This window comes from Bufo bufo, chromosome 9 (genome assembly GCF_905171765.1).
Source record: "Bufo bufo chromosome 9, aBufBuf1.1, whole genome shotgun sequence".
In the NCBI taxonomy this organism is placed as follows: domain Eukaryota; kingdom Metazoa; phylum Chordata; class Amphibia; order Anura; family Bufonidae; genus Bufo; species Bufo bufo.
The window spans coordinates 90,380,069-90,392,154 of record NC_053397.1 but is presented as its reverse complement, the minus strand read 5'-3'; the positions used below and the strand labels follow the sequence as shown (position 1 = coordinate 90,392,154).

The window sequence follows — 12,086 nt, the reverse complement described above, 5'->3', positions numbered from 1 at the left end:
TCCTTATACTCCCACCAATAGTTATTCCCTTCTAGAATACCGCAATTAGTAATACTGCCCCCTACAGTGCTCGCAACCTTGACAACGTTCCCCAAGAGTGCCTCCATTAGTAGAAGAGCCAGTATTAATAATACCCTAACAGAGCCCCCATTAGAAATAAGGCCCCCTATTGTTCCTCCAGTGGCAATAAAGATCTCTGCAGACCCCTCAGTAGCAATAAGACCCCCCCCCCATAGTGCTCTTAGTATAAATAAGGCAAATACCCCTATAAACCCCCAGTAATAATAACACCTATAATGTCCCCTGCATTTATATTACCCCTACAGTGCCCCCAATATTTATACTTCCCCCTGCTGTTATAATGCTCACCTTGAAGTGCTCCCAGTGTTTATAATGCCCCCTGTAGTGCCCCCTGTAGTTATTTTCCTCCCTCCACCATACAGTCCCATGTAAATAACATCACACCATCTCTCCAGCGACCTCCAATATACAGTCCCATGTAAATAACATCCCTCTCTATCTACAGCCCCCTCCGAAATACAGTCCCATGTAAATAACATCCTATCCTCCCCAGCCTCCACCAACATACAGTCCCATGTAAATAATATCATCCCCCCTAGCGGTCTCCAACATGCAATTCCATGTAAACATCACCCCCTCAACATTCAGTCCCATGTAAATAACATCACTCCCTCCCACAGCCGCTTTCAACATACAGTCCCATGTAAATAAAATCACCATGCCCCAGCTCCCTCCAACATACAGTTCCATGTAAATAACATCACTCTTTCCCCCAGCCCCCTTCAACATACAGTCCCATGTAAATAACATCACTCCCTTCTCCAGTCACCTCCAACACACAGTTCCATGTAAATAACTTCCCTCCCTTCAGCCCTAACATACAGTCCCAGTTAAATAACCGCAACTCTCAGCATTCCTCTGCTTCTCCCTTCACTTACCTCTCCTCATGTAGTAGACATTACCACAGCTTCTTCTCCTCTTCACTGCCGTCCTCCCCTGCACTGGTCACATGACTGTGACATCATCGCAGGTCCTTCTCAACCACTGCATGTTTTACTTGGTCACATGACCTGTGATGTCATCACATGTCCTTCAGCTCTTCCAATGCATTAGATTCAATTGTATTGCTGTCCTGAGGACGGCAATATAGTTGTATCTAGCTGGTAGGCAGGACTTTCGGGGCCCGGGACAAAACATCAGGGGCCCAGGCCCCGAATGTTATAACCTAGCAACGCCCCTGCTTATTAGTCTGCCCTCGCTCCTAATGTTGTAGGGGGTCAGCTCACCTGCAGGCCCTCGCATATAATGTTTTAGAGGGTCAGCTCACCAGCAGGCCCTCATCTACAATCTTTTAGAGGGTCAGCTCACCTGCAGGCCCTCGCATATAATGTTTTAGAGGGTCAGCTCACCAGCAGGCCCTCACCTACAATCTTTTAGAGGGTCAGCTCACCTGCAGGCCCTCGCATATAATGTTTTAGAGGGTCAGCTCACCAGCAGGCCCTCACTTACAATCTATTGGAGGGTCAGCTCACCAGTAGGCCCTTGAATATAATGTTTTAGAGGGTCAGCTCACCTGCAGGCCTTCACCTACAACCTTTTAGAGGGTCAGCTCACCTGCAGGCCTTCGCATGTAATGTTTTAGAGGGTCAGCTGACCAGCAGGCCCTCAACTACAATCTTTTAGAGGGTCAGCTCACCTGCAGGCCCTCGCATATAATGTTTTAGAGCATCAGCTCACCAGCAGGCCCTCACCTACAACCTTTTAGAGGGTCAGCTCACCAGCAGGCCCTCGCATATGTTTTAGAGCGTCAGCTCACCAGCAGGCCTTCACCTACAATCTTTTAGAGGGTAAGCTCACCTGAAGGCCCTCACCTACAATGTTTTAGAGGGTCAGCTCACCTGCAGCCCCTCACCTACAATGTTTTAGAGGGTCAGCTCACCAGCAGGCCCTCAACCATAATGTTTTACAAGGCAGCTCACCAGGAGGCCATCATCTACAATCTTTTAGAGGGTTAGTGTCACCGCCAGCTCTCTGAGTTCTGGCAGACGTTCTTCTGTAAGACGGTTCAGGGTTTTGTGGCAGCCTGCGAGACCTGCGCTCGTGCCAAGGTCCCTCATTCACGACCCTCAGGTTCTCTCCTCCCGTTACCCATTCCTTCCCATCCTTGGACGCATCTGTCCATGGACTTCATTACGGACCTGCCTCGTTCCTCGGGGAAGACTGTGATTCTGGTAGTAGTGGACCGTTTTAGCAAAATGGCGCATTTCATTCCCTTTCTTGGGTTACCCAATGCTAAGACGCTGGCGCAAGCATTTGTTGATCACATTGTCAAATTGCATGGCATTCCTTCAGACATCGTTTCTGATAGGGGCACGCAATTTGTTTCCAGATTCTGGAAGGCCTTCTGTTCTCGCTTGGGGGTTCGATTGTCGTTCTCTTCTGCTTTTCACCCGCAATCGAATGATCAGACCGAATGCATCAATCAGAATCTGGAGACATATCTGCGCTGTTTTGTGGCAGAGAATCAGGAGGATTGGTGTTCTTTTTTGTCCCTTGCTGAGTTTGCTTTAAATAACCGTCGCCAGGAGTTCTCTGATAAGTCACAATTTTTTTGTGCATATGGGTTTCATCCGCAGTTTAGGACAGTATGACCACAAAGGCTCCTTGCTTGGTGCCTTCGGAAGAGGGCGCAGCATGTGTCGCCTGCCGTTTTCTGGCACACATGCTTATCCTCCGGAGGGAGGGTGAAAGGGGAATCCTGTTACAGTGCAGTTCTCTGTAACAGTGGTTGCAGTTGGTGTGAACTGGCACTTGTGTTTGGGTCTCCCCTCGTCCACGTCTCAGTGGTTCTGTTGCTTGTGTCGTGGTGGCTGGCTGCAGTCCTTGTTGAACTGGCTTTGGTGTATGCTGATGGGGGATGCATGCTGGCAGCGACTTGGTGTGAACTGTGTCTGAGTGTGGACGCAGTGATCAGTGCGGTCTCTACTGGCTGTTTGGTGGCTGGCACCCTGGTTCCTGTGTGTTTCTCCAGGGGCTGGCAGCAGTTCTGGGGAGACTCGCTTGCGCTGACATTGATTCTGCTACTTTTTTTCCCCTTCCCCCTCCCTGTTTTTGGGTTCCTCACTAGTTTCCCTTTTTTTGGTGGGGGGGCTTTGAGGGGTGGGAGTGTCACGGCCTATGGTGTGCGCTGTGACACTGTTGTAGCTTTTTATGCTTGTGTGTGCACTTCCCCTTTAAGTGGCTTCCTCCGCTTGTCTGGTGTTGGAAGGGTTAACTCCCTTCCTAGTGTTTTAACACTGAGTTTATGTGTGTGTGGGTGTGGCTGCTTGGGCTATTTAGCTTCTGCTGGATGCCTGAAGCTGAGGGGTACTCCAGCCATGGTGTATGCTGGAGTTATCCTCCTGGTCTTCTTATGCCATCTGTCCAGTGAGGGCCACCCTTGTGGTCATAGATGTTAAGATTATGTTCTTGTGGTGTCTCACGTTATTGCAGCTATGGTGTCCTGGGTTCCTGTGTGGTTTGTGGTGTGTGCTGTGTCCTTTTATGTTGGTGTGGACATCAGCACTTGTGCACGGGTTCCAGTCAGTGTGTCTTTGGCAGGTAGGTGTGTTACTGGTTTCACTTACCTGCCATCTCCATATGCTGTATGTGTTCCCCTCTCCTTGCAGCTTGGCCAGTGGAGACTCCTGTTCGTCCGTGTTGTGGAGGAACAGGTCGTCTTACCATGCTACTAGTCCAGGGATTTCCTGAGGTTAGTAGGGCCCCGAGGTTCCGGAGTACGAGCCCTCCTACCATCTGGGTTGGCTCATACGGTTAGGAGTCAGGGTCAGAATTAGGGACGCATTAGGAGGTGACCTGCTGCCTGATCCCGGCGTCCTGACCTAGCAGCTACACGTTATCCCTTTGATACCGCACGGTGGGGGGTTTCCCCCACTCCCCGTCGTGACAGTTAGCTCACCTGCAGGCCCTCGCATGTAATGTTTTAGAGGGTCAGCTCACCTGCAGGCCCTAGCATATAATGTTTTAAAGGGTCAGCTCACCAGCAGGCCCTCAACCATAATGTTTTACAGGGTCAGCTCACCAGCAGGACCTCACCCATAATTTTTTGATGCTCAGATCAGCAGCAGGCACTTGCCCCTAATGTTTTAGAGAGTCAGCTCTGCAACAGACCCTCACCCCTAATGTTTTAGATGGTCAGCTCAGCAGCAGGCCCTCGCCCGTAATGTTTTAGAGGGTCACCAGCAGGCCGTTGCTCCTAATGTTTTTGAGGGTCACCAGCAGGCCATCAATCATAATTTTTCAAGGGTGTATGATGCCCTCCTTTATGTGTAATAAAGGGTGTATTGGAGTGCCTGTTCCTTTTAATTTTTGGCAGCACTTACACTTTATATACAAGTAAATATGCAGGTAACAATGTTTCCTAACAATTTTTCCTCTAAAATCGATTGTATCTTTGGTTTTGTGCGTATTATTGTCAGTCTGTAAAAGTGGCGTACTACTCGGACAACATCGTTCCCAGCAGCGACCTGGGAGTCCAAGATGCATCCAGACATCCTCCCCATGCTGTTCCCGAACCATTTCGGTGGTCTTTCCATCAATTTCAGACCTTCTCTTATGAACCAGACACCCTCCTCTCTTCAGAGCAGGGGGTGCCTGGTTTTATGCTCGGGTTCTATTGACTTCCATTGTGCTTGGGTGCTCGGCAGAGCACCCGAGGTGTTCAACCCGAGCACCCGAACACAGGAGCACTTTGGTGCTCGATTAACACTAAATACAATACTTCTGTGGCTGAGAGAACAGCAATGGACAGAGGCAGGTTGAGGAAAGGTGAGGGCACGGGACCTGCTTCTGGGCCATGCCAACTAAAGGTTGTGTCTGACGAACCCATGACTGTTGGCTGGGGGTGTCTGATGTCACTTGGGATGACGTGGATGACCGAGTTAACCAATCAAGAACCGCTGAGTTGCTGGTCAAGACACTCCCGCTAAATGACACCGGGAGCTCAGGCCTCTCGCTGCGACTCCTGCTGCCACGCCCCATTACTCTGCTGCAACCTCTGCTTGCGCCTGAAACATTCAGTTCTCTGCCACTCCTCTGTGCATGGCCTGGCACTTCTCTGCCTGACATACTTGTAGTTGAACTACACAAATTAAACGGAAATTAAAACATCCCTAAAAGCAAAGAATATATGTATATTTTTTGTACTAAAATAATCCACTAAACGCTTTCACCACAATTAACTGCAGAATTATATTTTTCTAGTAGTACTGAAATACGCCCCTATACACTTTGACCAGAAAAAATTTAAAGAGTTCTGGAAGTACTGAAATACGCCTCTATATGCTTTCACCAGAAATAACTGCAACAGTGCAGTGCGTATATATTTTAATTTTTTTACTGTAATACACCCCAATACGCTTTAAACAGAAATAACTGTAACAGTGCAGTGCGTATATATTTTTCTCGTTGGACTGAAATAGGCCACTACACGCTTTCACCAAAAAAACTTAGAGTGAAGTGCGTATATATTTTTCTTGTAGTACTGAAATACGCCCCTATACGATTTCACCATAAATAACTGCAACAGTGCAGTGCGTATATATTTTTCTTTTTTTCATGAAGTACGCCCCTATACGTTTTCAACAGAAATAACTGCAGAAGTGAAATGCGTATATATATTTATTTTTTTACTGTAATACGCTTTCACCAGAAATAACTGCAACAGTGCAGTGCGTATTGTGCGGTTTTGCTTTGGTAGACCGGATTAGCGCAAGTTCTTTGGATTAACAGTTCAGTGTTTTATTGACACTTTAGACAAGTGACAAAACAAGCAGTCATAATCAAACAAAAAGTCACCTTGTGGTGTTGGTGGTAATTCACACCATGCGGCAATTCTGCCTCAAAAAATCCTTGACCGTAGCAGCACCAACCTGTTTTCACACCAAACAGGTAACAAGCCTTACTCCAGACACAAGGCTCCCAGACCACAACACAGAGACCTGGCTTCTGAGCCCTGCTGCCTATTTAAGGACAGCCAGGTGCTGCCAAAACCCGGATGGCACTTAAAATCCAGTCCGGTATTTGATCTCATCTGGCTATAAATCAGCCCAGCAGCACATGCTGGGATGAAAATACCCGTTTTTCCCAGACAAAACCTCTCACTGTGTCACAGTATATATTTTTTTATTTTTACTGTAATACACCCCTATATGCTATAAACAGAAATAACTGCAACAGTGCAGTGTGCATATATTTTTCTTGTTGGACTGAAATAGACAACTATATGCTTTGACTGGAAAACAATCAAAGAGTGAAGAGCGTATATATATTTTATTGTAGTTTTGAAATACACCCCAATATACTTTCACCAGAAATAACTGCAACAGTGCAGTGCGTATATATATATATTTTTTTTCATGAAGTACACCCCTATACGCTTTTAACAGAAATAACTGCAACCGGCCTCTCCCCTCCTGGCCTCTGGGAGCGGTCCACTCCCCTTCTGCTGGGCTGGCAGCATATGAGCCACAAAACTGATTAGGCTCCAGATCAGAATGTCGTGGGGAGGTGGTTCTGGGACCAATGGATCTGCCTGGGTTCTAGCTACCAGAAGAGTCCAAGCACAGTACTGTTATTTTGTTTCTGTGGGGAGATATGTATATCTCCCCTCCCTGGCATCCCACCACCACGCTATGATCACGGGCCTGTTCATCGTGGCCACAGGGACACAAATATGCATCTGGTTTATGTCTGTGATGGACAGGCGATTCATAATTCCTTATGAACCGCCGGTTCCATGATGTCTGATAATGTTCATTGAACTGGTGAATGGCCTAGACCCCCTGCAGGGAAGTTTTTCCTGTTCAATTAGCTGGGTTCCTGGCTGGCTGAATGGAGGTTAGAAATGTAAACAAAGGTGGACTGATAGAGGCTCTCTGCCATCTGGCTGGCTTTGAAGCAGGGCCCCCCCTGTGGAGCTCACTACCTCTGCTACCTTTCAGCAGATGGTTGGTGTGGGAACATGGCTGACAGTAATTAATAATCCATATTCCTCACAGCAACCGTGCAGTGCGTATATATTTTTCTTTTTTTAATGAAATACGCCCCTATACGCTTTCACCAGAAATAACTGCAACAGTGCAGTGCGAATATGTTTTTCTTTTTTTACTGTAATACGCCCCTATACGCTTTAAACAAATAACTGCAACAGTGCAGTACGTATATATTTTTCAGCTTCCTGGCTGATGATTGGCTGAATGCAGGCATGTCAATCTGGGTGATCCCCTCTTCCCAGAGTTCCTTGGCCCATGTCCTCAGCCCTCACATGTGTAGCAGCCATTTTAGGAAAATTGCAATTCGTTACCAAAAAGTGTGAGGAAATTCGCATTCGTTGCGAATCGAATTTTTCTTGAAATTCGGATCGAATTCCACTTCGTCAGCTTCGATTCGCTCATCTCTAGAATTCGGCTATCAAATATTTGGAAATAAATATCACTAGACATCCTGCTCGGCTATACCATTCTAATATAGTGCCACACATTATATCATCAGATGTTAGATCACTAGAAGCATTTTTCATTATATTTTATAGGGAGAATCTTTTAAAAATGACGGCATTCTCTAGACTTTTACATGTGCTTCAGCATATTCCTCCTTATCTTAGACCCAGGGATAACAAACAGATAAATTAGTTGTATCGTATTTTTTTATGGAAGGGGAGTCGTTTTAGATTTGGTTATTGTTTCCTCCAGCAGCTGAAACTGAATAAAGGCTTTAAATTTACGCATATTCGATTTTGGAATATTGCTATATTGATCAGGATTAATAGGCGTTGGTTGCAGGAGACTTTAATGTTCACATAAAGTGGTCTGGATAGGGCCTTCTCACTGGGTTTAGCATTACACCAATGTTACTTTGATCATACCCCTGAGATCCTGGTAAACCCTCTTCTTGTATCAACATGGAGAGCATGGCATAAAAAGCACAGATAATGTTTTTCTCCCACCTTCTCTCACCATTTAACCCTTCCTCACATAACATGGGGCTTCCAACTCTGACTTTTATAAATGGGAAAGGTGAGAAATGTCTTATTGAGAAATTGTTAAACTCGTAGACTAACAAAAATGATGACTATCTCAGATATACTTCTGGGAAGGTTCCTTGAATTCTTTCCTTACTTACAAGCCAAAAGTTATATCAACAAGCATATTTCAGTTTGAGAGATATGGATTGGAGCTCCTACTTCAGACAATAGCATTGCCCTCTTTAATGCCAATGGTAAGCAGATTTCTCCCAATTATACATTTTCTTCGATTATAAACTTTTCTTTAGATTATTCCTCTACAACTACAGCTTTTTTCAAATGGTCTACTGAACTGCCAGTGGCCAAGCCCTCCATGCTTCTGAAGACCTTATAGGCATATATGGAATGCCTTCCCTCTGCATGATTCATAGAAATGAGTCTACAAATCTCTCATATAGCTCACCTTGCTCCTAGTAGAGGGTACAGAATGGGAATATACAGGTAAAACTCAATAAATGTTAATATCGTGCAAAGTTCATTTATTTCAGTAATGCAACTTAAAAGGTGAAACTAACATATGAGATAAACTCATTACATGCAATGCGAGATATTTCAAGCCTTTACAGCTTATGAAACCCCAAAGTCTCAATTTAGAGGTACCCTTTGCTCAGGTGATATGGATTAATTAGCTGACACTTTGAGCCTAGACTATTGAACCTTTTCACAAAATTCAAATTTTAAGCTGCAATAATGCAATTCCTTTTAATTTGCATTACTGAAATAAATGGACTTTTGCACAATATTCTAATTTTTGGAGTTCCACCTGTATTAATCAGATGCTTGTTTTAGATGCGGTGTTCCTGTTCATCATAGTCTGTGGAATTGCCCAATGATCCAAAAGTTCTCACTTGACTTCTTCTACCCCTTGGGACCCTTTGAGTATTTAGATTCTGCCAAATTTCACTGCATCCCTGGCTGTTACAGGCTTTTGAACTTTGTGGCTTCCGCAGGGGCAATTTGTAGACTTGGTTGCATCCAGGGGCGTAGCTAAAAGCTCATGGGCCCTGGTGCAAGAGTTCAGCTTGGGGCTCCCTTCCCTCAATGCTTTGTGGCCAGGGGTCAGGAAGCACATAGCCTTTGTGCTACCTGAGGCAAAAAATTGAAGCATGCACTTTCTATAATACCAGTGTCACAAGGGTCTTTGGGCCCCCTCAGGCTTCTGGGCCCGGTAGCGACTGCTACCTCTGCACCCCCTATAGCTACGCCCCTGGTTGCATCCTTTATCCACTCAGCTGAAACTGTTTTAGAGAAATTTTGCCAAGGTGCCCGTCTGGATATCAGGGAGTGGTTTCAGTGGACAACCTGTCATCAGGAGCAGGTACTACTGGGTGAGGTTCCAGTTTTGGACAACGTATTGCAGTTGGAGCAATATAAAACAAAACAATATAAAACTAGTATTGCTGTAACCATACTGACATACAAAATAAAGGTAAAGTAATTTTTGCTGCACAGTGAAGATCATAAGACCAATACAAACAGAAAGCAACAGTATTGCTTTTTGTAAATACATGATATGATAAATTAATTGGTATATTAAAAAAAAACAAGAACTTATAAGGCAATTTGAACAGAAAAATAACATTATGGCTCTTAGAAGGTGAATAGTAAAAAAAGAAAATTGGCTTCAGGAGGAAGTGGTTAGTTAACAATGAATATATGAATTGTTTTTTACAGAAAGAAAGAATAGGTGTCCTCCACCACCCAGACCTGCCCATGGTATCCTTCTCAGCAGTCCCACCTTGCATCGTGTTGGAGACAAGGCACATTATGATTGTGATGATAACTATAAGTTAATTGGACCTGAGCAAATCCATTGTGAGAATGGACACTGGACAACTCCACCTAGTTGTGTGCGTAAGTGAAATATTATCATCTATAATTAGTTTCAGCAGCAGTGACCACCCTGTATCAAGTACCAAGTATTTAAAGGTAACATGTCACTTTGTACATGCAATTACATCTGTGGGCAGCATGGTATGCTGCAGAAGGAGTGGATCAACTGGATTGTTTTGGAGGAAAATACACAGTATAAGGCCTCATTCACACGATCCACAAATTGCGGATCCTCAAAAATGGAAGCCGCCCGTGTGCCTTCCGCAATTTGCGGAACAGAACAGGCGGCCCATTGTAGAAATGTTATATTTTTTTTGCGGTGCCACGGAACGGAGCAACGGATGCGGACTGCACACGGAGTGCTGTCCGCCCCATTGAAGTGAATGCAGACGCGGACCAGAACAACGGTCTTGTGCATGAGGCCTAACTTGGAATATATTCATTTAAATCTCTGCTCTTTTAATGCTATAGTAGTCCAGTGAGCGGTCCTAGTTACCTCTGTAGGAACAGTCATGCAGGGAAGGTTATACTGCATCTTTTCCCACAAAAAAGTATACTAAGGCTGCCATACACATTCTACAGCTGATGTCTGAAATCTATCTCTCCCAACTCCCTTCTGAACTTGTATATGAATTCAATAGAGAGAGGGAAGAAAGCCGATGGCAGACATTTCTGGTGGCAGCTTATCTCCCAGAAGAACAAAAGGATAGGGCAAAAATATTCACTTCGCCCTAACCTTCTCACCCCCGACATCGTCTGTCAGGGGAAAGTTATAGTTATATATATTAGACTGTTGTTTAAACCCACCATTCTGGGTGGGTTCAACTGATAATACAGTAGTGTATATGGCAGCCCCAGTCAAATAATGTTAGGCTACTTTCACACTTGCGATCGGAGCGGATCCGTCTGGTGTCTGCACAGACGGATCCGCTCCTATAATGCAAACGATGGTATCCGTTCAGAACGGATCCGTCTGCATTATATTTCAGAAAAAAAACTAAGTGTGAAAGTTAGTCAGACGGATCCGTCTAGACATTGCATTGAAAGTCAATGGGGGACGGATCCGTTTGAAATTGCACCATATTGTGTCATCTTCAAACGGATCCATCCCCATTGACTTACATTGTAAGTCTGGACGGATCCGTTTGGCTCCGCACGGCCAGGCGGACACCCGAATGCTGCAAGCTGCGTTCGGGTGTCCGCCTGCTGAGCGGAGGCTGAATGCTGCCAGACTGATGCATTCTGAGCGGATCCGCATCCACTCAGAATGCATTGGGGCTGTATGGATGCGTTCGGGGCCACTTGTGAGAGCCTTCAAACGGAACTCACAAACGGAACACCGAACGCAAGTGTGAAAGTAGCCTAAAAGGGAACCTGACACCATAAAAATGCGAGATAATCTATCCGCAGCATTTTATAGAGCAGGAGAAGCTGAGCATATTGATGTATACTTTTATGGGAAACGATTCGGTATAACTTTAAATTTCTTCTCATTCTGGGCTTTGGAGTCAAGCAGGCGGTCCTATCAGTGATGACAGCCTTCCCTCTATGACTGTGTATTCAGAGATAGCTGTCAATCACAGATAGTACTGCCTTCTTGATGTCAAAACCCAGAATAAGCAGGAATTTAAATGTATAAAATACACATTTTAATGAATCTTTTCCCACAAAATGTTTTATCCGTCTCCTCAGCTTCTCCTGCTCTATAACATGCTGCTGTCATCTCATACACTATGGCCAATGCGACAGGTTCCCTTTAAATAAACAGTACCAGTAATATATCACACTGTTAAGGTGGCCAAACACATTATATAGAAGTTGGTTGATGGTAGAACAGCAGTTAAACAAACGATCATTGGGTGAACAATTGTTTTGTAGAGACAGTCATACACATCTTAAGGTGGCCATACACATCAGATAGAAATTGGTTGGTGGTTGAACAAACAAACATATGGTGAACATTCCTTTCACAGTCACAGTGGCGTCTCTAGCTTTCAAATTTTTGGGGGTCCCACTGGGGGCAAGGACAAAAGTAGGGGGGCAGCTATAACAACGATACATTTACACAAGTATGCTTAGAAATGCTGCAATACTTTACCCAATACCTAAAACCGCAACAGGGAAGAAAAGTCCTGCTGTCTGTGGTTTA

At 45.0% G+C, this 12,086-nt stretch overlaps 1 protein-coding gene across 1 annotated transcript in view; it reads left to right on the top strand.

Moving 5' to 3' along the window:
• Positions 1-12,086, top strand: part of F13B (coagulation factor XIII B chain) — a 94,526-nt gene that overhangs the window by 65,411 nt on the left and 17,029 nt on the right. Inside the window, exon 6 of the mRNA XM_040408049.1 lies at positions 9,779-9,958. Coding sequence (XP_040263983.1) covers positions 9,779-9,958 — 180 coding nt within the window. The remainder of the gene's footprint in view (positions 1-9,778; positions 9,959-12,086) is intronic.